The sequence below is a fragment of the Podarcis gaigeae genome (genome assembly GCF_964106915.1).
Source record: "Podarcis gaigeae genome assembly, chromosome: 14".
In the NCBI taxonomy this organism is placed as follows: domain Eukaryota; kingdom Metazoa; phylum Chordata; class Lepidosauria; order Squamata; family Lacertidae; genus Podarcis; species Podarcis gaigeae.
The window spans coordinates 25,256,703-25,280,454 of NC_139690.1; the positions used below are offsets into that span (position 1 = coordinate 25,256,703).

At 48.1% G+C, this 23,752-nt stretch overlaps 1 protein-coding gene and 1 long non-coding RNA gene across 2 annotated transcripts in view; both read right to left on the reverse strand.

Annotated features, from left to right (window-relative positions):
• Nucleotides 1–23,752, reverse strand: part of LOC310831985 — a 372,207-nt gene that overhangs the window by 231,780 nt on the left and 116,675 nt on the right. The gene's annotated exons all lie outside the window — the stretch shown is intronic.
• IGDCC3 (immunoglobulin superfamily DCC subclass member 3) overlaps nt 1–23,752 on the reverse strand; it is a 111,087-nt gene that overhangs the window by 83,014 nt on the left and 4,321 nt on the right. The window contains exon 2 of the mRNA XM_083713133.1: nt 10,515–10,820. Within this exon, the coding sequence (XP_083569259.1) occupies nt 10,515–10,820 (306 nt within the window). The remainder of the gene's footprint in view (nt 1–10,514; nt 10,821–23,752) is intronic.

Below are 23,752 nucleotides of genomic sequence, written 5' to 3' on the forward strand. Positions count from 1 at the left end.
AGGCAGTGCCTCTAATCCCTAACTGTGATTGGCTGCTCCCCAGCATGATGTCATCCCCATGTATTTAGGGGCACAGGGCGGGCACCCGCCTTCCCACAAGGCAGAGTGAGGGAGCTGCATCACACAGCTAAGGCCCCATTCGCACTACACATTTGTAGCAGGAACATGGTATCCTGAGAAGCATGATTTGTTAAGGGTGCTGAGAGTTGTTAATACACCCCCCTTCTCCTCACACAGCCACCTAGAGCTCCCTAGGAAGAGGGATTGACAGCTAAACCACTCTGGGAACTGTCCTTCTGTGAGATCTCTGTGCCTGAAGTAATACATGCAGGAGGTCCCAGGCCCAATCTCTGACATCTCTAGCTATGGCTGGGAGAGATCCCCTCCCTGAAGCCCCGGAGAGCTGCTGCCAGTCAGTGTAGACAATACTGAGCCAAATGGGCCAATGGTCTGAGTCCGTTTAAGGCAGCTTCCTATGCTCCTAAGAGGCAATGCAATTTTTGAGGGGTCAGCAATTTTTTTTAGCAGCGGGCCGGCCCACTGTCCCTCAGACCTTGTGGCAGGCCAGAGAAACAGCACTGGGGGGGCGGAGCTGGAATAAGAGGCGAGGGGGGCAAGTAGTCCTCCTCCCCACCCCCTGGCCCCCAGCACCAGCTGCTGTGCTTACCTTCCCAGAGGCTGCTGCCGCCACCACCACCACCACCACCGCTGCTGCTGCTTCTCTTGGGGAAGGCAGAGCAAGATCATCCACTCTGCTCTCTGGGCCACAGGAGCACCAGGTTGGCGACGGTGGTGGAGGAAGAGGCCAAGCGGCAACGGAAGGAAGAGGCCAAGTGGCGGCAGCTCTGCTGACAACGGGAGGAAGAGGCCGAGCGGCAACGGGTTTACCTCAGTGTGGCGCAGAGACATCTCTGCCCATCAAACGCCGCTGAGGTAAACCAGGCGCAGCGTTTGAGTGGCAGAGCCTCCGCCATTCGGCCTCTTCCTTTTGTTGCCATTGCCAGAAGTCTCGGCTCTGTAGCGGGCTCTGGCTTCGTGGTCTGGGCTGGATTTAGGACCCAGGTAGGCCTGATCCAGGACGCAGGTGGTGCTTTGGGTTAAACCACAGAGCCTAGGACTTACCGATCAGAAGGTCGGTAGTTTGAATCCCCGCGACGGGGTGAGCTCCCGTTGCTCAGTCCCAGCTCCTGCCAACCTAGCAGTTCGAAAGGACATCAAAGTGCAAGTAGATAAATAGGTACCGCTCCAGCGGGAAGGTAAACAGCGTTTCCCTGCACTGCTCTGGTTCGCCAGAAGCGGCTAAGTCATGCTGGTCACATGACCCGGAAGCTGTACGCCTGCTCCCGCGGCCAATAAAGCGAGATGAGTGCCGCAACCCCAGAGTTGGTCACGACTGGACCTAATGGTCAGGGGTCCCTTTACCTTTACCTAGGCCTGATCCAGCCTGGGAGCTGTAGTTTGCCCACCCCTGCTATAGCCCCTTCAAATATATGAATAAGCTGGGTGGAGTTGGAGAAATGTGTTTTGGGTGGGGAAGTGGTGGAAACTCTGGACTTCCACAAGCCTGGAATGCAAACTACTGCACAAGGTAAGCAGCACACCTGCTGCCCCATCCACCTTCACCTCTAGCCCCCACCCTGGAAAGTTCCCCATGGGGGAATGCGGCCCTCGGGCTAAGCTAGACTCCCCACTCCTGCCCTTGCAGGCAAAGTTCGTGCTTTTCTGCAAAACCGTGGCCTTTTGAGACGATGGCCCTGGGCCTCTTTGCCAATTGCAAAGCATACCAGGAAGAGGAGAAGAGGACCTCAGGCTCAGTAATTGCATTTTGCCTTCCACCGGGTCTCCCGGGATGGATGGTCCTCTCCCTCACTCCAGCAGCAAGAACACACACACACACACCCTCCACCGCCTGCCTCTTCATAACACTGCTTTGCTCACACCCCTCACTGCCATCCACCGTCGCGTTGGCCTGAGGATGAACTTGTTGCCATGGCAGGAGCTCAAATGCGCACAGCTCAGCTCTGAATGGACAGGCAGCGGCAGAAGCGCTGAGCTCTGCCCACTTCTCCTGGAGATTCTTGTGGATGGCCTCATGCTCACCATGGCCAGGGATAGGGCCCAACATCCGGCTAAGTCTGCCTCGGGATGTCTGGAAGCCTTAAATCACTCTTTCTCAAATTACTGACTGCCCAGCACACACTCAAACTTCCCCTCCCCACCCCAGGCTTTCCTCGGTCTGGGGGGGGGGAGTTTCCTTTTAAAGCAGACAGGAGAGTAAGAGAACCCCCCTTGCCCATGTGAGGTCTGAGTGAGGTCCATAGCACCCTCCAGAACATAAAATCCAAACACAAAAATGGGTAGAAGCCCCAGGCAGTTAAAAAGAGGAGGGAGAGGGAATTCCCAAGTACAGTGGTACCTCGGGTTACAGACGCTTCAGGTTACAGACGCTTCAGGTTACAGACTCTGCTATCCCAGAAATAGTACCTTGGGTTAAGAAATTTGCTTCAGGATGAGAACAGAAATCAGCGGGAGGCCCCATTAGCTAAAGGGGTACCTCAGGTTAAGAACGGTTTCAGGTTAAGAACGGACCTCTGGAACGAATTAAGTTCTTAACCTGAGGTACCATTGTACTACAAAACTCTTTTTACTGTAAGCCCAGCCTGTTCCCAAAGGCCTCCTTTTAGCAACATTTTTCTAACGCACCAGAAGATATTGTGGGACTTGCTGCAGTATCCCTGATGCGAAGGGGGTTGGTACCTTTGCAAAAAGATTTCTTCCCTTCCGTTCACCCCACTGCTGCTGCCGGTGCCCTGAAATGCATTGGGCTCAGAAAAATAAACACTATTTCTTAGCACCTGGAGTTTTCTGGAGAGAGAAATTCCAAAGAAAGCTTCAACTGTATTTATGTTTATTTAACCACAGCGGCAAGGAATCACTATGCACAGAAATAGAAGGAGGAACGAATTCCCTCAAAGGAAAAATACCTGATGAAAATCATGGAATACGCAGAGATGGCAAAACTGACGGCGCTGATAAGAGGCACAAGTTTAGTATCTATCAAGGACTGGAAACCTTTTCTCGTCTATTTAAAAATACCTTTTCATATGCAAAGTCCACAGTGGGGTTTGAAGTTTAAGAAAAAGAAATAGCAGAACATAGTTAAGAAACCTGTTAAAGAAGATGAAACTGGATGTGATGGAATTTAAAAACGCAATTGTGTGTAATCATGATTATAAATACAGAGGATGGGTGAGCAGGAAGTCATTAGTATTCCAGAATAGGATTATTACCGTTGAGTGGCAAAGTATAATTTTGAATCTTGAAATGAAATAAAATATTAAGCAAGTTTCCTCCTGGAAAACTCATTCAGAGGCTCCAAAGGCAGTCAAGATTCTGTACTGGGGGTGATGGAATGAACCAACCCCACCCACTGCCAAGACATGGAAGAACTGCTGGCCGCAGCAGCAGACGCTGAGTGGAAGGAGAAACTGACAACACAGAGACTCAGGCGCTTTGAGCTCCTACATACAAAGGATGCTGTTACTGATCCAACTAGCTCAGCATTCTGTGCACCAGGGGAGGCAACCACATGCTCTCCAGGCGTCATTGGACCCCACCATCCCTGACCACAAGGACCATAGGAATTGGGAGTCCAGCCATATCTGGAAGACTAAAGATTCCCCAACCCACTTCCAGCCTTTGGTGAGGAGCATTAAAAGAACCTGCTGGATCAAGCCAAAGGGGGCCCCTCTAGACCTGTTCTCACAGTGGCCAACCAGATGCCTCAATGTGAAGCCCCAAAGAAGGGCCTGAAAACAACAGCTGTCTCCCCACTTGCAATTCTCGGTGACAGGTTCGGAGGCCATCCTGAGCTAGAAGGGCCTGTGGCTTGATTTGTCCTAAATCATCCACAGGAGTTGTTCTAGTCCATAAGAACATTAGAAGAAACCCTGCTTATAGACTTATTATACACGACGTCTGCAGCAAGAATCCTGGTGGCCAAGTACTGGAAAGGGAATCAGTTACCCACTAGGGGAGAATGGTTTCTTTCAGAATGTTTAGAATTAGCCAAATTGACAGATATAATAAGACAAAAATCAAAAAGTGAAGTGAAAAAGGAATGGGAGTGCTTAAATGAATACCTTAAACGCCAAGGTTCGAGGACAGAAATCTGGCTGAGTCTGGAATCACTTTGTGAAGTGAAAGGATGAGAAAGAGGGATTTATATCTAGCTGCTAGGATAGAGATGATAAGGAAAACAAGAAAACAGGAAGATACAATGAGAGGTAAAGGAGGTGCTGTGGGATTGGTGGAAGTCAATGTTGTTTTTTTAGTGTTTATATTATTAAATTGAAAGAGATGGATTTTTTTACTGTGCTGGTTTTTGTGTTTTGTGTATTGTTATTTTTTGATATTTTTCGTGGTGTTGTTTGTTGTGTGGAAAACACTAATAAAATTTATTATTTTATAAAGAAGAAGAAGAAGAAGAAGAAGAAGAAGAAGAAGAAGAAGAAGAAGAGTAGTTTGGATTTGATATCCCACCTTTCACTCCCTTTAAGGAGTCTCAAAGCGGCTAACATTCTCCTTTCCCTTCCTCCCCCACAACAAACACTCTGTGAGGTGAGTGGGGCTGAGAGACTTCAGAGAAGTGTGACTGGCCCAAGGTCACCCAGCAGCTGCATGTGGAGGAGCAGGGAATCGAACCTGGTTCACCAGATTACGAGTCCACCGCTCTTAACCACTACACCAGGCCAAAGGCCCATCTAGTCCAGCATCCTGCTCTCACAGTGGCCAACCAGATGTCTGTGGGAAGCCCGCATGTGGGACCCAAACACAAGAGCCCTCTCCCCTTTTGCCATTTCCAGCAAAGGGCAATCAGAAGCACTGTTGCCTCCGACATTGGAGGCAGGACTGAGCACCACCACTCCTCTGCACCACCACCTGGATGCTGCCACCAGCCCTTTGCCCCCTCTGTGCATCAGAAGGTGGTCCTTGCTTCCTTTCTGGAGCCTCGCCTCGCAGCAAAATCCCGCTTGCTGCTCCTCCTGCCTTCTTTCCAGCAAGGCCTCTTGCCTCCATTGTTCCCTTCCTGTGACCTGTGAAAGCCGAGCCACTGAGCTCAGCGAGGGTGGTGGGCGCAAAAGACGGCATCAAAGGGACGCTAGCCGAGGAGGGGGCTGGGCCCTGATCTTGGCCTTGACAAAGCGCTGCTGTTAATCAAGCGAGAGCTCAAGGAGGTGCCAGCTTATTTAGCTGTGGCTCCTCTTCAGAAAGGATTGGGGGGCAGGGGAAGAGAGTCGAGAGGCCAAGCGGCTGCTCCCAAACCGAGAAGGGGAGATGCCATAAGATAATCAGCAGAAACCTTTTAGGCTCCAGACTAATGGTCAATTCAGACACACATTCCAAGCATAAGCAACCCTAATTTTATCGAGCCAGGAACAAGCACCCAGACAACCTCTGCTTTTGCTGGATTCGATGCTACAATCCTGATTGTGTTAAACTCTGGTGCCTGGCTGTATTCGTTGTTTAGGAAGCTGGGAAAGAGAGTTAGGGTTCTTCCTGTGAGTTTCACTTCTCCCCCTCCTGCACTGCCCTTGCTCCTGCAGTGCTAGCTATGTTAAACCAAAGTTATGTCAAACCGTTAATCCATGGGTAGGCAAACTAAGGTCCGGGGGCCGGATCTGGCCCAATCGCCTTCTCAATCTGGCCTGCGGACGGTCTGGGAATCAGCGTGTTTTTACATGAGTAGAATGTGTCCTTTTATTTAAAATGCATCTCTGGGTTATTTGTGGGCTATAGGAATTCGTTCTTTTTTCCCCCAAAATATATTCCAGCCCCCCACAAGGTCTGAGGGACAATGGATTGGCCCTCTGCTTAAAAAGCTTGCTGACCCCTGCGTTAGTCCCTCTAGTTGAGTACTGTCTACACCAGAGCTTTCCAAACTTTTCCTGTTGGTGACACTTGTTGGAAATGCGACGTTTCGCGACACATTAATTCAGTTTTGCTAGGAAACTGGAGGTTAAATGAACCTCTTTCCAGCCCCTGGAGGAGTGCAGGGACAGCTACACACTGCAGCCAACACACTAACGTGTTGCAACACACAGTTTGGAAAGCTCTGGTCTACACCTTCTGGAAAAGGCTCTCCAGGGCTTCAAAGTCTGACCTGGAGCTGTTGGGAATCGAACCCGGGACCTTCTGCATGCCAAGCAGATGCTCTGCCACCGAACTACAGCAAAATGGAATAGAGCCCTCCCTACCACAACAGTCTCCAACCTGATACCCCCCCCCCAAATGGACTATAACTCCCACCATTCCTGATCACTGGAAGAGACTGATGGCCAGTGGGGATCACATAGCACCCAACGGGGAGAAGGCAACCTTAGATTTTCTAAACTAACCCCCCCCCACAACTTTGTAGCTGTCCCTCCCTAGGAAGGGGCTCCAGCACTTTTCCCCAACGGGTTTCTCTTTGCCCCCCCCCCCATCCATATGGCATTTGAAAGTCGGTCTGCTCTGCAAGGAACTCAAGTGCAGAGCTCAGCCTCTTTCCCACCGCAACTTAGCTAAGAATGCATAAAAGGCCGCTAGCCTTTTGGGCTACACCTGTTCATCTTTCTTGCAGGGACCATTCCTGTCTCTGGAGCTGTTTACCAGGGACTGGGCTTTGTCTGTTCTGCCGCCTTCTCCCAAGGCAGGAGGGGAAGGAGCTGCCTGCACTTGAGCTTGCACAGGGCCAGTGTGCAAGTATTCAACGCCCTGGGAAAGAGCAAAGAAGGGAAATGGCCAATTGTCTGTGGCTGAGCACCCTCTCCAAGCAGGAAAATTGCAAGGAGGTGGCAGAAGAAAAGAGGGGGGGGGAAGAGTCCTCTCCCACTCACACCCCCTCCCCAAAAAATCTGAGAGGTAGATGTGAAAGAAGGTGGCAGTTGTGTGTGCTCTGAGAACAGTTCCCAGTCCTCTTAAGGATGCAAGCCCAGCGAGGAAGGAGGCCTCTTTTTCAATCCCTCTCGAGAATCCACATCGCTTGGGCCGCATCTCCCAGGCTCCGCAAAGCAAGCAGACTTTCGCTTTCAGCAGCGCCCCATTCAGCTCCGAACAATGAGGGACAATAGGCGGAGGGGAAAGGGTGGCCGTCTTTGAGCTGCATTCAAGAGGCCATCTGCTCCAGACGTCACGGCCAAGGCTGGGAACCAGGGAAGCTCCCAGGTTCGGCCTTCATCCCAGCCACTTCGCAAGCGGTCCTTAGGCAAAGCTGGCTGACCCCGCCTTCGCCGCAGCCAAGCCAGCTGCTGAAAATCAAGTTTAAAGAAGGAGCCTCCCTTTAAAAAGCCAAGATGCTACATCTGGGGATGAGCGGCCAGGAAGACAGAAATGCCTACTGCAGTGGCAGGGTTACCCTTTCCAACCCAAGAGCCACATGCCACTCTGGGCAACCTTCCAAGGGCCGCATATCACTGGTAGGTGGAGCCAGAGGTGAAAGCGGGCAGAGCAACAGCTGTCAATTTCAGCTGGCTGGTTTCTGCACACAGTCACACCCCCTTCTCTATCCTGCATACAGGGAAGCAAGAGGACATGTCCCAGCAAGGCAAAAACACTCCTGATATTAGGCAGGGCCATTGGGAAGGCTTGGGGATAATTCAAAGGGCCAGTTAGGTTCCCCACCTTCTGGGTTACCTTGCCTGATGGCTAAATAATATACAGAAGCCCTTTTCCAAATTAGGAGAGAGGGCCTTTTTCCTAGATAACTCTCTGGGTTTGAAGCATCCTCTGGAGAGATGCCTGTCTGGCATCCACCCAGTGGCGTAACGTGGGTTGTCAGCACCCGGGGCAAGGCAAGTAATTTGTGCCCCCTAACCCGTGGATTTGCGCCCCCTAACCCTAACCCCCAGATATTGCGCCCGGTGCGGCCGGCCCCCCCTGCACCCCCCACGCTACGCCACTGCATCCACCTTGCTGAGTTTTAGTTTCTGGCTAAAAATTGTTTAATGCACCAGGTTTCCCCATAATGTTGTTTGCAGCTGCCGTTGCTGCTACTTTACTGCTATGCAAAAGTGGCTTGGGAAAACGTGTCCATTCAGCAAAATTGCATTAACCTGCTGGTGAATGTCATGAGGGCTTCTTGAAAATCGCAAACTGGTGCAGAAATGTGGCAAGCTGAGCTTAAAGAATGGAAGATTGAGAAACTGGAATTGGCAGGTTCAGCCACCCTGACCCTGGGGACAGCAAAGGATTGGCTGACAACCTGAAGCTTGCCGTGAAGAAAACACCCAGAGAGATAAACTATACATGGAGCATGTCCAATCCAGAGAACCATGCAAGATGATAGAAGGTGACATGATAGAAATTTATAAAATTACACATGGCACAGAGGAAGTGGATAGAAAAAAGTTTTTCTCCATCTCTTACAATGCTAAAACTCGTAGACATCCCATGAAACTGAATGCTGGAGATTTGGGACACATAAATGAATGGCTACTAGCCACAAGAAGCAGCAATGCTGCTGAAGACCAGTTGCTGAAAACCTCTGGAGGGTCCTGCTTGTGGGGTTCCCACAGGCATCTGGTTGGCCACTGTGAGAATAGGATGTTGGGCTCTCTGAGCCACTGGCTCTTCCTACATCCTTACAATGCAACCATACAATTATTCCGAGGATGTCATTGGGCAATTGCTAGGGACCCCCTTATGATTTCTATGTGCTGAGATTTGATGCCTGTAACAATGCCGAAGCCTTCTCGGTTTTGCAAGACAATTTAAAGATGATAAATTGCTCAACAGGATTCGCCATTAGTGCAACGCTTTGGATAAATTTCCCCTGAGCCTCCTGCAAACCACTGGGTGATGCTCCTACCTGCAGCAGGCGGATAGGAAAAGCCAGCAGACAACTTATCCCCATCGTGTAAGAGAGGGAGGTCAATTTTTAACATACCTTGCATGATTACAGTCCCAGAGCCCATGGAGTGCAGCTGGCTGTGTTTGAGTATGGAATCCCTCTAAGATAATACAACCTTCCAAGATTATACAGTAATCTTATAATTATACAATAACAATCAGGGATGCAATGCAATGATCAGTGCAGATTTCCATGTCTTGCCTTTCAGCGAGATCTACTATTTTCTATCCACGTACTTGAGAAATCATTTGGAGTGCTCTCTAGTATGTATCTTCTTTTGGAATGACCAAAGGTGTGTTTTCCATGAAGTAGTAGAAGTAGTAGAAGTAGTAGTAGTAGTAGTAGTAGTAATTTTATTATTATTTATACCCCACCCATCTGGTTGGGTTTCCCCAGCCATTCTGGGCAGCTCCCAACAGAACACTAAAAACAGAATAAAACATCAGAAATGAAAAACTTCTCTAAACAGGGTTGCCTTCAGATGTCTTCTAAAAGTCAGGTAGTTGACATCTGGTGGGAGGCGTTCCACAGGGCGGGCGCCACTACCGAGAAGGCCCTCTGCCTGGTTCCCTGGAGCCCCGCTTCTCGCAGTGAGGGAACTGCCAGAAGGCCCTCGGCGCTGGACCTCAGTGTCCAAGCAGTACGATGGGGGTGGAGACACTCCTTTAGGTATACTAGACCGAGGCCATTTAGGGCTTTAAAGGTCAGCACCAACACTTTGAATTGTGCTCAGAAACGTACTGGGAGCCAATGTAGGTCTTTCAGGACTGGTGTTATGTGGTCTTGGCGGCCACTCCCAGTCACCAGTCTAGCTGCCGCATTCTGGATTAGTTGTAGTACCAATGCACATAACAGAACGTGCACCCCATTCTCTTGAAATTGAAGCACCTCTTGTTTTTGGTCTTCCTAAATACTCTGGAGCGCAGTGACTAAAAAACCCCTCCCCTTTCAGTGTGATGTGGTGGCTCTAGGACACTGGGGATAGGGGCCTTGCATGGACCCAGCTGCAGAAACAGTAATGGGTCTTCTGCCCCCTGCAACCCTGGGCCAGTACCCCTTTGATCCTGACCCAACCTGGCCTTCTTCAAGCAGCCTGATTCAAATCAAGATCAAGATCAGGTCATTCACACTGATCTCACCCAATGGCATACTTCTCCAGAGTCCTTTTCCAGGGCAAAATTCCAGCCTAGTAAGCATCCCAGCTTCTCACACCCTCCCTCCTCCCCTCTTTTACCATGAAGATAAAAAAATTTAGAAAATCACTGTGGCCGGACAATGTTTATTACAGCATGTGGCTTTCCTGCAATCCACTGTGATCTGTTTCTCTCACCACCACTATCAACCCATTCAGTCCAGAGATACAACACATATTAAAGGGGGTGGGAGGGGAATGAGAAAGAGGAAATCCCTTCATTTAGGAACAGTCAAGGAATCCAGTCATTGAGAAATGCAATAGAAAACTGACCGGATCCCTGCATTTAAAAACCTGCCCATTCTAGCAACTATAACCTGTGCTCCATCAACACCATCCAGCCAACTTAGCTACTGCACATCCATTAAATGTCAAACAGTCAACAAAGGCAAAATAAAGGATTTGCAAGATGGAGGAACCTCCTCAACTTACTTGCTGCTTGAATCCTGGCTTTGCGGCTCACCACCATCCCAAAGCGATTCCGAGCCATGCAGTCGTACTCGCCTTCATCTGAGGACCCATCGCCCTTCAGTTTCTGGAAGTGGGAGAAGTACAGCGAGCCGTTGGCCAGTGTGAAGGAGTCCTCTTTGTCCACCACCAGCACCCCGTTCTTGCGCCACGTGATGCTGATGGGCTGGATCCCTTCCACCTGGCAGTACAGCAGCAGCGGCTGCTCCTGCACAGCTATGTGGTCACTGGGCTCGATGGCAAAGGAGAGTTCCGTGGAGCGGCTCAAGTCTGAAACACAGAGAGGAGGGAAGGGGAAGGAGAGGTCATCTCCAGGGCCACAGAGACACAGTCTTCCCGCCATGGCAGGGATCACCAACCAGGAAGCTGCCTTGTCAGACCACTGGTCCGTCTTGCTTAGCATCGACTACAGTGATTGGCTGTGCGGTACTCCAAAGATCTCAGGCAGTGTCTTCCCCAAACCTAGTTGGAAACACCAAAGGATTGAAGATGGAGCCATCAAGCTGTGGCCCTTCTATTAGTGATAAAGATTCCTCATGGTTCATAATGGAGAGCTAATTTAAATGTCAACATAGGAAGCTAGAACAGTGTTAGCAACTCAGATATATAAGCCAAATGGCACCTTAAGCCATGGTTACAGTCACCACAACGGAGTCTCTAGGCACCTTTTTTCCCCAGGAGATTTCTTATTTCTTATTATTTCTTATTATTTCCATTTCTATACCCCTTTCTATTTTAAAGAAAATATCTCAAAGTGGTTTGCAACACATTAAAAATAGAACAATCCAGAATAATACAAATTCAAACTTCAAGGACAATATTTCACACTCTTCTCTAAGTGACTCTAAGCTTTCCCCATATTTTGTTACCTGCTTGATATATAGCTCCCCCATAGCAGAAGTATTCTAGGAAGCCAGTGTGGTGTAGTGGTGAGAGTGTTTGGGCTAGGACTTGCGAGATCAGGGTTCAAATCCCCACTCAAGTCAGGAAGCTCACTGGGTGAGTCACTTGGAGTCAGTCACAGCCTCTTAACCTACCTCACAGGGTCGTTGTAGGGATTAACTGAGGAGGGGGTGAACCATATACTCCTTGAAGAAAAAGGTGGGATATCAATGCAATAAGTAAGCTGTTCTGTTTACCTGCTTAAGAAAGCTGGAGGAGCCAGCCAGATGGAGATGTCAGTCGCCAACCTGGCATCCAAAGATCTCCACATGGTCGCAAATGGACCCATGTTAGTCACAAAATGTGCCTGGCTCCTGGCTAATTTCAAATACTGGAAGCTACATGATCATTGATTCACCCATTGGTCCACCTAGCTCAGTGCTGTCTATAAATGGAATAAGATGCACAGGTAACTCAGATCTGTCGTGGGACTAACTTCAAGGAAGCCGGAAAGCCAACTTTCAAGGTTTGCACCTGGGAATGCTAAAAATGTGTATGTGACCTGCAGATCACTGGACACAGAATCCTGCAGCTGGGAGGGGGGGTTCATCTAGTTCAATCACCTGCTTAAGGCAGGAAATCCAGAGTTAGAGATTTCCTCCTAATGTTCAATTGAAACCTGCCCTCTTGTAGCTTAAATCCAGTCGGTCTAGCCCAGTCCTTCACAAGAGCAGAGAACACATTTTTATGCTCTCCTGTGGGGAACCCCTCAAGTTTGGAAAGAGTACTATTGCAACCACCCCCAGGTTCCCCTCCTCTAGGTTAGAGATGGGTCAGTTTCTGTTTCCCACATCTTCCCCATCTTTAAATTCAGTTTTCCACATTTCCAAATCAATTTTTGTTTCCAAGAGTCCTCGTTAAAACCTAGCCGCATGAATTCAGTGCAAATTCATTTGAGTATACAATTTGGCCGTTTGCATATGTAACTTTGACTGATATAAAGCATTTTGGACTGTGGGTTTCAACAATATGTGCAAACTTTAGATGCATTTTTGTACACACAGAGAACTGTATTGCAGGATTCTGAGTAAGGCAAATTTGAAAGGATGGCTGTGTTGGGGTTTGCATTAAGTTTCAGAAAGTGCAAATTTGATGGATTCCCCTTTAAATTGAATTTAAGCTTAATTCCCAATAGCCCAGCCAGAAATACAGTTCCCTTGGATCAGTTCAACCCTGCTCCACAGCACCTATCTGCCTCAATGTTTAGAAGTACTAACCTTCCTGTTTACAAGACAGGCAGCTCTTTAAAGAGGGAGAGCAGAAGGAGGGAGGGAAATCTTAGATGAGTCTTTCCATGACAGGATGAAGCCTGATGTTTTAAGATGCTTAATGGGTTAATAAAAGGAGGCGGACAAAGGCCGTGTTTATTCTCAGCCTCCACTGCTCAAATGGAGTCGCCATTTGGAAAAGTTCCTGCAGCCTCACCTCTGACATGCAGCTCAGTAACCCAAACCCGCCTCTTTGTCTGCCCAAGTCCATCTGCCTCATCTCAGGTTTCACTCCATGCTGATCCCCTCGTAATCCAATTTAAGTTGCCATATATAAGGCGAGAGGGGGAATTCTGAAAGTGCCCAAGTCTCCCAAAGTAGACGGGTTCTCCTTTTTGCAAAAGAGAAGCGATTAGTTCCTTTCAAAGCAGAATAGTGTTTGTGGGGAAAGGTGCGAGCAATTTCATCCTTTGCCAAGCAGGCTAAGTTGAGGGCTCTGGAGCAGCCAGGCCTTAGTCAGCAAGGACCAACAGCAGAGGTGGATTTGGGCAGCGTGACCAGTTCCGCCACACTGGGCGCCAAAACTATGACACAGCGAATTGAGCAGAATGGAAGGTGGGTTCGCTGAATTTGGGGCTGGCACAGGGCGCCGCTGAAATTTAAAAGACCAAAGTCTGCCTCTGCCAACAGAGGTGCTCAGGCTCAGTTGAGTGCCAAGGGCGGGGCATTACTGCTGACACAGGTAGTACTGTCAAAACCAGAAAGGAGCCAGGTCCTGCTACCTTAAAGGTAAAGGGACCCCTGACCATTAGGTCCAGTCGTGGCCAACTCTGGGGTTGTGGCGCTCATCTCGCTTTATTGGCCGAGGGAGCCAGCGTACAAGTTCCGGGTCATGTGGCCAGCATGACTAAGCTGCTTCTGGAGAATCAGAGCAGTGCACGGAAACACCGTTTACCTTCCTGCCGGAGTGGTACCTATTTATCTACTTGCACTTTGACGTGCTTTCGAACTGCTAGGTTGGCAGGAGCAGGGACTGAGCAACGGGAGCTCACCCCATCGCGGGGATTCGAACCACCGACCTTCTGATTAGCAAGTCCTAGGCTCTGTGGCTTAGACCACAGCACCACCCATGTCCTGCCCCTGCTACCTTAGTCACCACTTTAAAGTGTTTGAAATTAGCCAGGCACCAGGCACAATTTGCACCAGGATTTCAACCACCTGCGACTAAGTGAAGATGCCTGGGCACTACGATGGCACCTGGCATCTCCACCATCTGGATGCATGCCAGGGAATCCACGGATCTTACCTGTTTCCCCCATACTAATACCACATCCCGTAGAATTCTATCACTTATTTTTTATCTACACAATCAAAATGAATTTCAGGAACCAAAATGCTTTTCCTGGGCAGCTTGAGCAGGAACAGTGAACAATATTAATATAGTTAATTGTTGTAGCTTGTCTTCACTTGCCCCACTCACAGTTGTGACAGGAACACAGGAAGCTTCCTTACACCAAGTCAGACCTATTGGTTCATGTAGCTCAGTACTGCCTACCCTGGCTGGCAGCAGCTCTCCAGGGTTTCAAGCAGGGGAAATTTGCAACCCTTCCTGGAGGTGCAGAAGTTTGAACCTCAGGCCTTCTGAGCGCAAGACAGTTGCTCTGTCTCTGAGCGACACTTCGCTAAGCCCTGGAGGTAGCCACAGAGGGAGAAGAGTGAAAACTCTTTAAAATAAAATAAGGAATGTTTGGTTTAAAGATCAGCTTGGATTCGCTGGCAAAAGAGTGGCCTCAATTGAAATGAAGGCAATTTCAGATATGGATGAGATGTTTCATCTTTTGCCCTTGAATAACTGAAATACCACCCCAGGCCAGAGGCAAAAGGTTAAAAGTGGTTTTGGAGGTGGATTTCAACTCCATTTTCTTCTTTTTCTTTGTTTAAGGCAATTGTAAATAAGATTACACAATTAATGGAGAGGGAGGAAAAGGCCTCCATTCACTTCGCTGGAGGGGGAAAGATAATAATTGCGGCTAATTTCCTAATATAGCCCTATTCACATCTTGGATGCCTATCAAATCTAATATCATGGTGCCAGAGCCCTGAGGCGGGAGGGTGGGAAGACAGATTTGAGGAAAGCCTTTCCACATCAGGATGTGCAACACTGCAATAATATAAGACATTTGTGTTATATACAGTTGTGCTATACACTTCTGAGCCCAACACAGCTGGGCTTGAAGGTAAGCCCAAGCAAGTTTAAATGGGTCTAACTCTGACCCAGGACTGTAGCCTCCTATGCCAAGTTAGCTTCTTAAATAACTGGGATATTCTTCACCAGTCAATTAAGTGCTTGCTCATCTCCACTCCAGCTGGGGCTTTGTCAGGGGAATTTTCTCTCCCTCCTTTTAAATCGCTTTTACCTTTTATTATGGCAAAGGAAAAGAGGGTGGGAGCGAGGAAAATGTAATTGACAATGTCACAATGGAGGAGGGAAAACTTCAAGACAGAAAACTCCCCCTCTCTGCCAGTTCTCCTACGAGAAACATTTCATATCTTCCCCAACAATATGATGTGTGGCGACACAAACAGTTATTTAACCAAAAAATATCACCCAATATTTGATCAGAGAGAAAACAATTAGCAGGGGAAAGGCTGAACTCCCAGATTTATCTTGCAGAGAGAGGGAAAGGGGGGGGAGGCAGCTTGGGGGTGAATGAGAGCTTTTCAATGCACTCTGAAGTTGATTTAATTATTGTTTTCCCCATCTTCCAACCCTCGCTTTTAACTGGGCATCTGCCGTTCCTTTCCACAACCTGAACAGCACCAGCTACCACTGCACAATATCAAGGTTGCAGTTGTCTGTGTACCCACATCTGGGAGTAAGCCCCATTGAACAAGGTGGAGGCTTACTTCTGAGTAAACTTGCAAAGGGTTATGTTGTGAATGGGTTCCCAGACTCCCGGAATCTTATCTCCTCCCCCACAATGACAATGGGGGTTTTGCTTCAGGAGGGAAGCCACCGTAAATGCAGAACCCACCACTGCATTTTTTAAAAAAACAACCCCTTCTAATATTTTTCAGATGCTCCAAAACTAAACTGAAGCCTTCCCAGGTGTTAGCACTCCAAATACAATTGCTAAGGGGAAACAGGAAGGAATTTGGGGGGGGGGCTCTAAGGAGACAGCCAGAAAGAGATCAAACTAGCTCTGACCCTTTCTCTTTTTTTCTGCAAAGCTACAGGAGGCTCAATCAGGGATTCCACAGAGGGGCACCGTGAGAGGTTTGGTCATATGAAATCTATTTACAGCTACCGTAAGGGATCAGTCCTTGCACTGTCTAACATGGGGAGGTGGGGAATGAGCAAGGAGCATATTGGGATCTACTGGGAGATCGCCGAATGATTCACAGTAGATCGGCATGTGGTTCTGACTCCTAATCTTCTAGCGATTGCAACTAGAAAGCTTCTTTATTTATTTTCAAAAAGCAGAGGGTGGTGAGGAGAGGGAGAAGAACATGAGTTTAGGTTCAAAAGGACCTGTGTGCTTGGTTCTGGTCATAATAACTGTTATTATATCATTCTCCCATCCTATGGAACGCCCTCCCATCAGATGTCAAAGAAATACACAGCTGTATAACTTTTAGAAGACATCTGAAGGCAGCCCTGTACGGGGACGTTTTTAACGTTTGTGGTTTTATAGTGTCTTTAATATTTTGTTGGGAGCTGCCCAGAATGGCTGGGGCAACCCATTCAGGTGGATGGCATATAAATAATAAAATTATCATCATCACCATCACAAACTCCTTAATTCTTAACTAAACCACTTTCTTTCTTTCTTTCTTTCTTTCTTTCTTTCTTTCTTTCTTTCTTTCTTTCTTTCTTTCTTTCCTTATTACTACATTTACTCTCCACCTAGGAGCTCAAGATAGTGTTCATGGCTCTCCCCATCCCCTCTTTTACTCTCACAACCACCCTATGAGGGAGCTCAGACTAAGAGGCATGCCCGGCCAAAGGTCACCCAGCAAGCTTGATGGCCAAGTGGGAATTTGAATTCTGGTCTCCCAGGTCATAGTCACAAAACACTCTTAACCACTACACCACATTGGCCTTTTTGCACCTGGCTGTGATCAGTGGCCTCCGGATTCTAGTGAGAAACAAGCAAACCAAGGAGATCCTGCATGCCTGAAGTCTGCCATCCTTGGTCTAATATCTAATCCATGTTCTGAAGACTCGCTTGAAGGCCTTTGGGGTTGGGTTTGCTGTGAGCAACCCTCTTCGAGGGCCTTGCTTTACAGCATAAGTAGGAAACTTTTTCATCTGCAAGGGCCACATCTTCATCAGGATCAGCCTTGTAGGGCCAAATCGGACAGGTGGGTGAGGCTGCCCACCTATCGGTTCCATGACATCACAGTGACATTACATGTAAGGTACTTTGAAGTCCTGAAGCTGGGGCTTCTAAAGGAGAGAGTTTCTCTCCTTGATTTGGCAATGGGTTGCAAGGATTCTCTGCTAAAATTATAATGGGGGAGGGAAATCCTCCCCTTTAGCAGGGGATTCCAATGCACAGCCCTTCCTGATCCAGGAAACCTCTATGGAAACAATGGAAGAGAAACTCCATTTTAGCAGATGGCCGCAACCTAAACCCCTTCCTGAATCTCCAAGGTTTGGGGAAGGGGTCTTTCCTACTTGGAGAGACCAAGGATTCAACCAGAGAATTTTTGCACTCAAAGGGCTGCATCAAAGACACTTCCACACTCCAAACAAAGGACGCACTAGCACTAAGCTGCATAGCATTAATGCTTCCCAAGATATTCTGTTGGAAACCTGCACTGAAGCTACCACGGAGCTCTCTTAGGCTGAGGCTGCCCTGGGGAGCATGGCTGAGCCTCCTCCACGAGGGGCCATTGGCCAGTCCCTCTCTGCCTCTCTTTCTTTGAAAGTGCAATTATGGGCCCGCTCACTTCCTGCCCTGTTGCTTTTACGGGCTCGCGAAACACATGAAAACAATTATTTTTATCCTCCTGCAAAACCCAAACTTTCTAGACTCTTTTGGGTTGACTGGCCAAGGACAGGCTTTTTCATGAGCCATGCTACATAATTTATTGGTTTTTTTAAAACTCTGTAAAGTTTTTTAAGGAAGAAAAAAAGAACTCCAGTAAAGTTCAGACCAGTTCGTGAGACTGAAGTAATTCCGAACTGACTCTTTCATGCACAAAACCCCTAATCATTTGGACTTAACAGATGTTTATAGTCCATAGAGAACTTGACTTGCTACAGGATACGAACAATGGGATTGTTCAGAAAATGGAAATAATAGTGTGAAGAGGAAATAGCAGTTAGGGCTTGAATAGTTCTGTCCCCTTCCAAACTAAAGCTTATACAGTGGTACCTTGGGTTACATACGCTTCAGGTTACAGACGCTTCAGGTTACAGACTCCGCTAACCCATAAATATTACCTCAGGTTAAGAACTTTGCTTCAGGATGAGAACAGAAATCGTGCCCTGGCGGCGCGGCCTCCAGAACAAATTAAGGTCTTAACCCGAGGTACCACCGTATATTGATTGCATTTATATACCACCTTTTACTCCAAGTTGCTCAGGGCAACATACATGGTTCTCCCCCTCCTCATTTAATCCCCACAACAACCCTGTGAGGTAGGTGAGGCTGAGACACAGTGACAGGCCCAAGGTCACCCAACGAACTTTGTGACCAAGCAGTCATTTGATCCCTGGTCTCCCAGGTCCTAGTCAGACACTCTAACCACTACACTATGTATTTAAAAGGCACCATCACACACACACCCCAACAACCAGTCCAATAATAAACTTCAAGTTGCAGTGGAAACACCAAACACACTAGGAAAGTCCTACTAGAGACTGCAAAGATAGGAAGAACATAAGGTGAGCTGGCTGCGAAATCAGGCCAACGGCCCAGAGTCCTGTTCGCACAATGACCATCCCAATGTATCTGCAGAGATATGCAGGCCACTCTCCTGGGCCAGCGTTAGAAGCTCAGATATATAAACTAGGCACCAAACGGCTCCTTAAACCAGGGTTACAGTCACCAAGAGGGAATTCTTCATTGCCATGTTGGGTCCAGACGGTTCGAAAGTCATATTTTTCAATAAGACTTTTTGGGTTCCTGACATTCATTCTGATTGTGCAGATAAAATGTAATGGCTAGGATTCTACAAGATGTGTTGCCCGTGTGTGAAAACAGTCAAGGTCCAAGGATCCCCAGACATGCACCTCCAGACGGTGGAGACGTCCCACGTCATCCTGCCACCCAGGCATCTTCCCTTGGTTGCAAGTGGCCCATCGCCAGGTGCAAAATGTGCCTGGTGAACTTCAAATGCTGCTCTCCCCACCTGAGATTCCCAGCAACTGATATTCAGAGGCCTAGTATCTCCGAGAGTAGAGGTAACAGAGAATAATGATTGTGGCTAGTAGCCACTGATAGCTATGTCCTTCAAGAATTAATCTAATCCTCTGTTAAAGCTGCCAGACTTAGCAGTCAGCCTCGCATCCTGCTGACTGATTTTATATCTACTGCTAGTTTTATTGTTGCTACAATAATTGCTTTCGTTTCTGATGTTTCTGGTCTGTTTTATATTTGTTTTATGGTTCTCTTTTGCAGGCTTTCTTGAACATCTGACCCGAAGCTTCCAACCTTCAACTTTGCTGGACGCCAGGGGCTTCGCTCAAGGAAAATCCGGCACATGGATCTGCTTGGACAAGCTGTTCCTCGGAGCTGGTGGAATGGGGAAGGCCCAACCCAGCAGTGGCTACCATGGGAACAAGAGCCAGACAATCCCAACAGCAGCCACTGTGCCATGGCAATAAAGCCAGCTTCCCTTGATCTCTCCATGCTACACAAAGGAGCTGGTGTGGATCAGAAAGCCTGGTGGGGATGGCATAAAAGAAGAGAGTCTTGATGGACAGCCACTTCCAAAAGCAGCACAGAGGACAGCTGAGTTGACTTTGGGTTCCAAGGGGAAAGGACAAAAGGGGCTCATGAGAACAAAAGCAGGAGTAAAGAAAGACTAGAAAGAGAGAAACGCAGAATGGGAATTTTGTTCCTCCAAGATGCACCAGAAAAGCAACCCCAAAAGCAGTACTTTGGCTCACTCATTCACTGCATGCCCACATTTGTTGTTGTTTAGTCATTTAGTCGTGTTCGACTCTTCGTGACCCCATGGACCAGAGCACGCCAGGCACTCCTGTCTTCCACTGCCTCCCGCAGTTTGGTCAAACTCATGCTGGTAACTTCGAGAACACTGTCCAACCATCCTGTCCTCTGTCATCCCCTTCTCCTTGTGCCCTCCATCTTTCCCAGCATCAGGGTCTTTTCCAGGGTGTCTTCTCTTCTCATGAGGTGGCCAAAGTATTGGAGCCTCAGCTTCAGGATCTATCCTTCCAGTGAGCACTCAGTGCTGATTTCCTTAAGAATGGAGAGGTCTGATCTTCTTGCAGTCCATGGGACTCTCAAGAGTCTCCTCCAGCACCATAATTCAAAAGCATGCCCACATACTCAGACCCAAAGGAGGACTAGATCTGTTTCCAGGAAGTCAGCAGAGCAGCTGCACCTAACAGAGAGCTGCACTCGAACCCAGGAATGTTAACGTGTAAATCGGTCTTCCCTCAACCAGGTACCCTCAGGAGGTTTTGAAGTACAACTCCCATGGCCCCAGCCAATGGAAGCTGTAGCCTAAAACATCCAGAGGGCACCAGGTTGGGGGACAGCTGCTGTAAATAATCAGCTGACCCCCCTGACCCCATTCCCATCCACCTTTCTTCCACTTCCAGCACAGCTCGGTTCACACGCCGGAGAACCAATCTGCTCCTTCCTTTTGTTAAGCTGGCTGTTTTGATTAGAAATGAGAGCGGATCCAATCTCGGCACTTTCAAATGCATTTCTATGCCCAACGCCAGCTTTAATTTCATATATCATGTCAACGTTTTTTATTCGTTAAATGATACCCGGCGTGCGGTTTAAGCAGGGAGAAGGGGAGATATATATGGGGGTATTACACCAATTTAGGTGAAAGCAATCCCATTCCACATCAAAAACAAAACTAAACCCATGTAGGCAGAGGAATTAATGAAAGCTTAGACCCTTGAATAATTTAAAAAGTGAAGCCCTGGTTAAATATAAATGACAAGATTTAATTCTAGGGCTCTGACCGAGCAGGGTCTGCAGCTCATATCCTGTTCTGGTCCCTGAAAACTGGGCTCTGTGGCAGCAGACAAAAGCTGTCCATCACACAAGACAAAGACAATTTTTTGGATTTATTTTTTAGATATATAGCGTCAAGGCTTGCAAGCTGTTGTAAACCTAGTGTTTCAAGTTACCCGTTCCTGATCCTTTATCCTTCAACTCAATTACTGAGATCCTCCGATGGGGCACTTCTGGTGGCTCCTCACAAGGCCCCTGAGATTTGATCAACCTTTACTAGGGACTGAGTCTTTTGCGTGGCAGGCCCTGTCCTGTGGAACTCACTGCCAGTGGAGACTCAGCAGCAGGGCCAACCCAAAACATGTTGACACCTGAGGCGAACCACAAAATGGCTCCCAGTTCCCTTCCAAATTTGAATACCAGCTGCTAGGATCCATAGGGATCTGGTTTGCCGCTGTGACAGCAGGATGCCAGACTCTGATCCAGCCTTTGGAAGCCTTGTAAGTCATTGCAGGAGAAGGGCTGTGAGCCCGGAAACATTTCAAGGACCAAGCTGAAACTGTCACACTTCCCTGTTAATGTTTCCTTTTCACCAAGGGGGTAAAATGCTGTTAATGCAATATTGTTATATTTCCAGTACTGAAATGCTGGGAGGTTTTGTATATTGTTATATTTGCCGTGACGTTGTTGTTTTATTACATTATCATGAATTTTTTCTCACAATGGTTGATTTTGAGATGCATTTCTGTTTTCTTTGTTGGAAGCCGCTTTGAGCAGGATTCTTTTTTGCAGGAAAAAATGGCATGCAAATAAAATCACGAATGAAACAATTTGGTTCACCAGTGGAACAACTTGGAATACCTTAGAGCAGCCACCAGTGGAGTTCTGAGACCCTGCATGAATCACAAATCAAATGTGGGAGGAGAATAATGCAATCCAACCACACAGATTTCCCTCCTTCAGGGATACCAGTTCAGTGCCACAACAACCAGCGAAGGCAAGTGTTAAAGCTTGATCAGGACACAGGACATTTAAATGCTGCATTCACAAGAATATTCAGTGGACAAGTGTTCAGTCTCTTCTGCGAAATGGGGTCATTAAAGATCTACTTTCACAAGCTGTTGGAAAGAGGAGTGCTAAAAGTGCACCTTTTAGTTGGCTAGACCACATTTTACTCAAGAGTAGACCCATTAAAACTAGTAGAAGCAGGTTAAAGGTAAAGGTAAAGGTACCCCTGCCCGTACGGGCCAGTCTTGACAGACTCTGGGGTTGTGCGCCCATCTCACTCAAGAGGCCAGGGGCCAGCGCTGTCTGGAGACACTTCCGGGTCACGTGGCCAGCGTGACAAAGCTGCATCTGGCGAGCCAGAGCCGCACACCGAAACGGCGTTTACCTTCCCACTGGTAAGCGGTCCCTATTTATCTACTTGCACCCGGAGGTGCTTTCGAACTGCTAGGTTGGCAGGCGCTGGGACCGAGCAGCGGGAGCGCACCCCGCCACAGGGATTCGAACCGCCGACCTTTCGATCGGCAAGTCCTAGGCGCTGAGGCTTTACCCCACAGCGCCACCTGCGTCCCTAGAAGCAGGTTAGTAACACCCATTTAACTTCCACAGTAACTGCTTTGAGTATAACTGGCATTGGTGTTTTAAGTTTCACACAACAAATTAATAATATTTCATACAAAGAGGACTGGGAGGTGAGCTCCAGGGATACCTCGATTCCTTTAAGCCACAAGAGATACACTCTTCAGGAAGATCAGAAAGCAAAACCATGCCCTGCAAAAATCAGGATTGTTTGTCTGTTGTTTTTCTACTCTTCCTAATACCCATCTAGCTGCCTGGTGGTTTGCATTTATGAAGGGTTCAGCTTTCAAGAGATTGTCAGATGGGTGGGGGGGGGGAGAGAGAAAAGAATCAGCATTATTTCAATCATCTTAATTGCCTACTATTATCCGCCCTGACATCATGACAGGCACGGGCTAATAAGCAGAGCTCCCTAATTGCATTTAGTTAATCAGCGCTTTGTACTTCACAAGGGCCACAATACACACTCTGCTCACCTTTGACTGCTGGAGGGGCAAGTGTTAGGGACCTTCGTTTGCTGAAACCCACAGCCTCATCCCTCTCATTATTCGATTCCTAAGAGGCATCTCACCTCCAGTGAACAAAATACCCTCCTTTCCCTCTTGGTCTCTTTGAGACCAGCAGTGGGAGCTCAAAGGTCCAAGGCAGCTCTCCTCTGGACCTCTCTATCTAGCCCTTTGAACTCCCCCCCAGGCCACACCCCTCACTGGCCCTGCCCCACACCCCCAGAGTCTTTGCCTGGCTGGAATTTGTCCTTTGATCATGCTCCTTGTGTGTAGGATCTAGCTTGCTCTACAGTAGTAATATTCACATTCAATGATCTGCACACTTTGGCCTCCCCATCAATGGCATGTGGCCCTTGGAAGGCTACTCAGGGGGGAATTCAGTCCTTAGGCTGGAAAAGGCTCTCCCTTCTATCCCTTGCCTCTTCCTTTCCTTCTGCTCTTCCCCATTCCCCCCCCCAAAAAAAAACTACTACTGTTTGAATTTAGATTGTCAGCTGTTTGCAGGCAGAGACCATGGAAAGCATTACAGGAGACCATAGGAAACTGCTCAGTTGATTTGCCCACCTAGGCTAGTATTGCAGACTCTGGCAGGCAGCAGCTGTGACCCTTTTAACTACAGATCCCAGAGGGTGAATCCAGAGCTTGCGCATGCTGAGCATCTGCTCTGCCCCTGATCTGCAGTGTGTACAACTGTCTACCATGTACACAGATCATGCTCTTGGAAAGTTAAGAGCCTGTTGGATCAGGCCAGTTGCCCATCTGGTCTATCTTCTTGTTCTCACAGTGGCTGA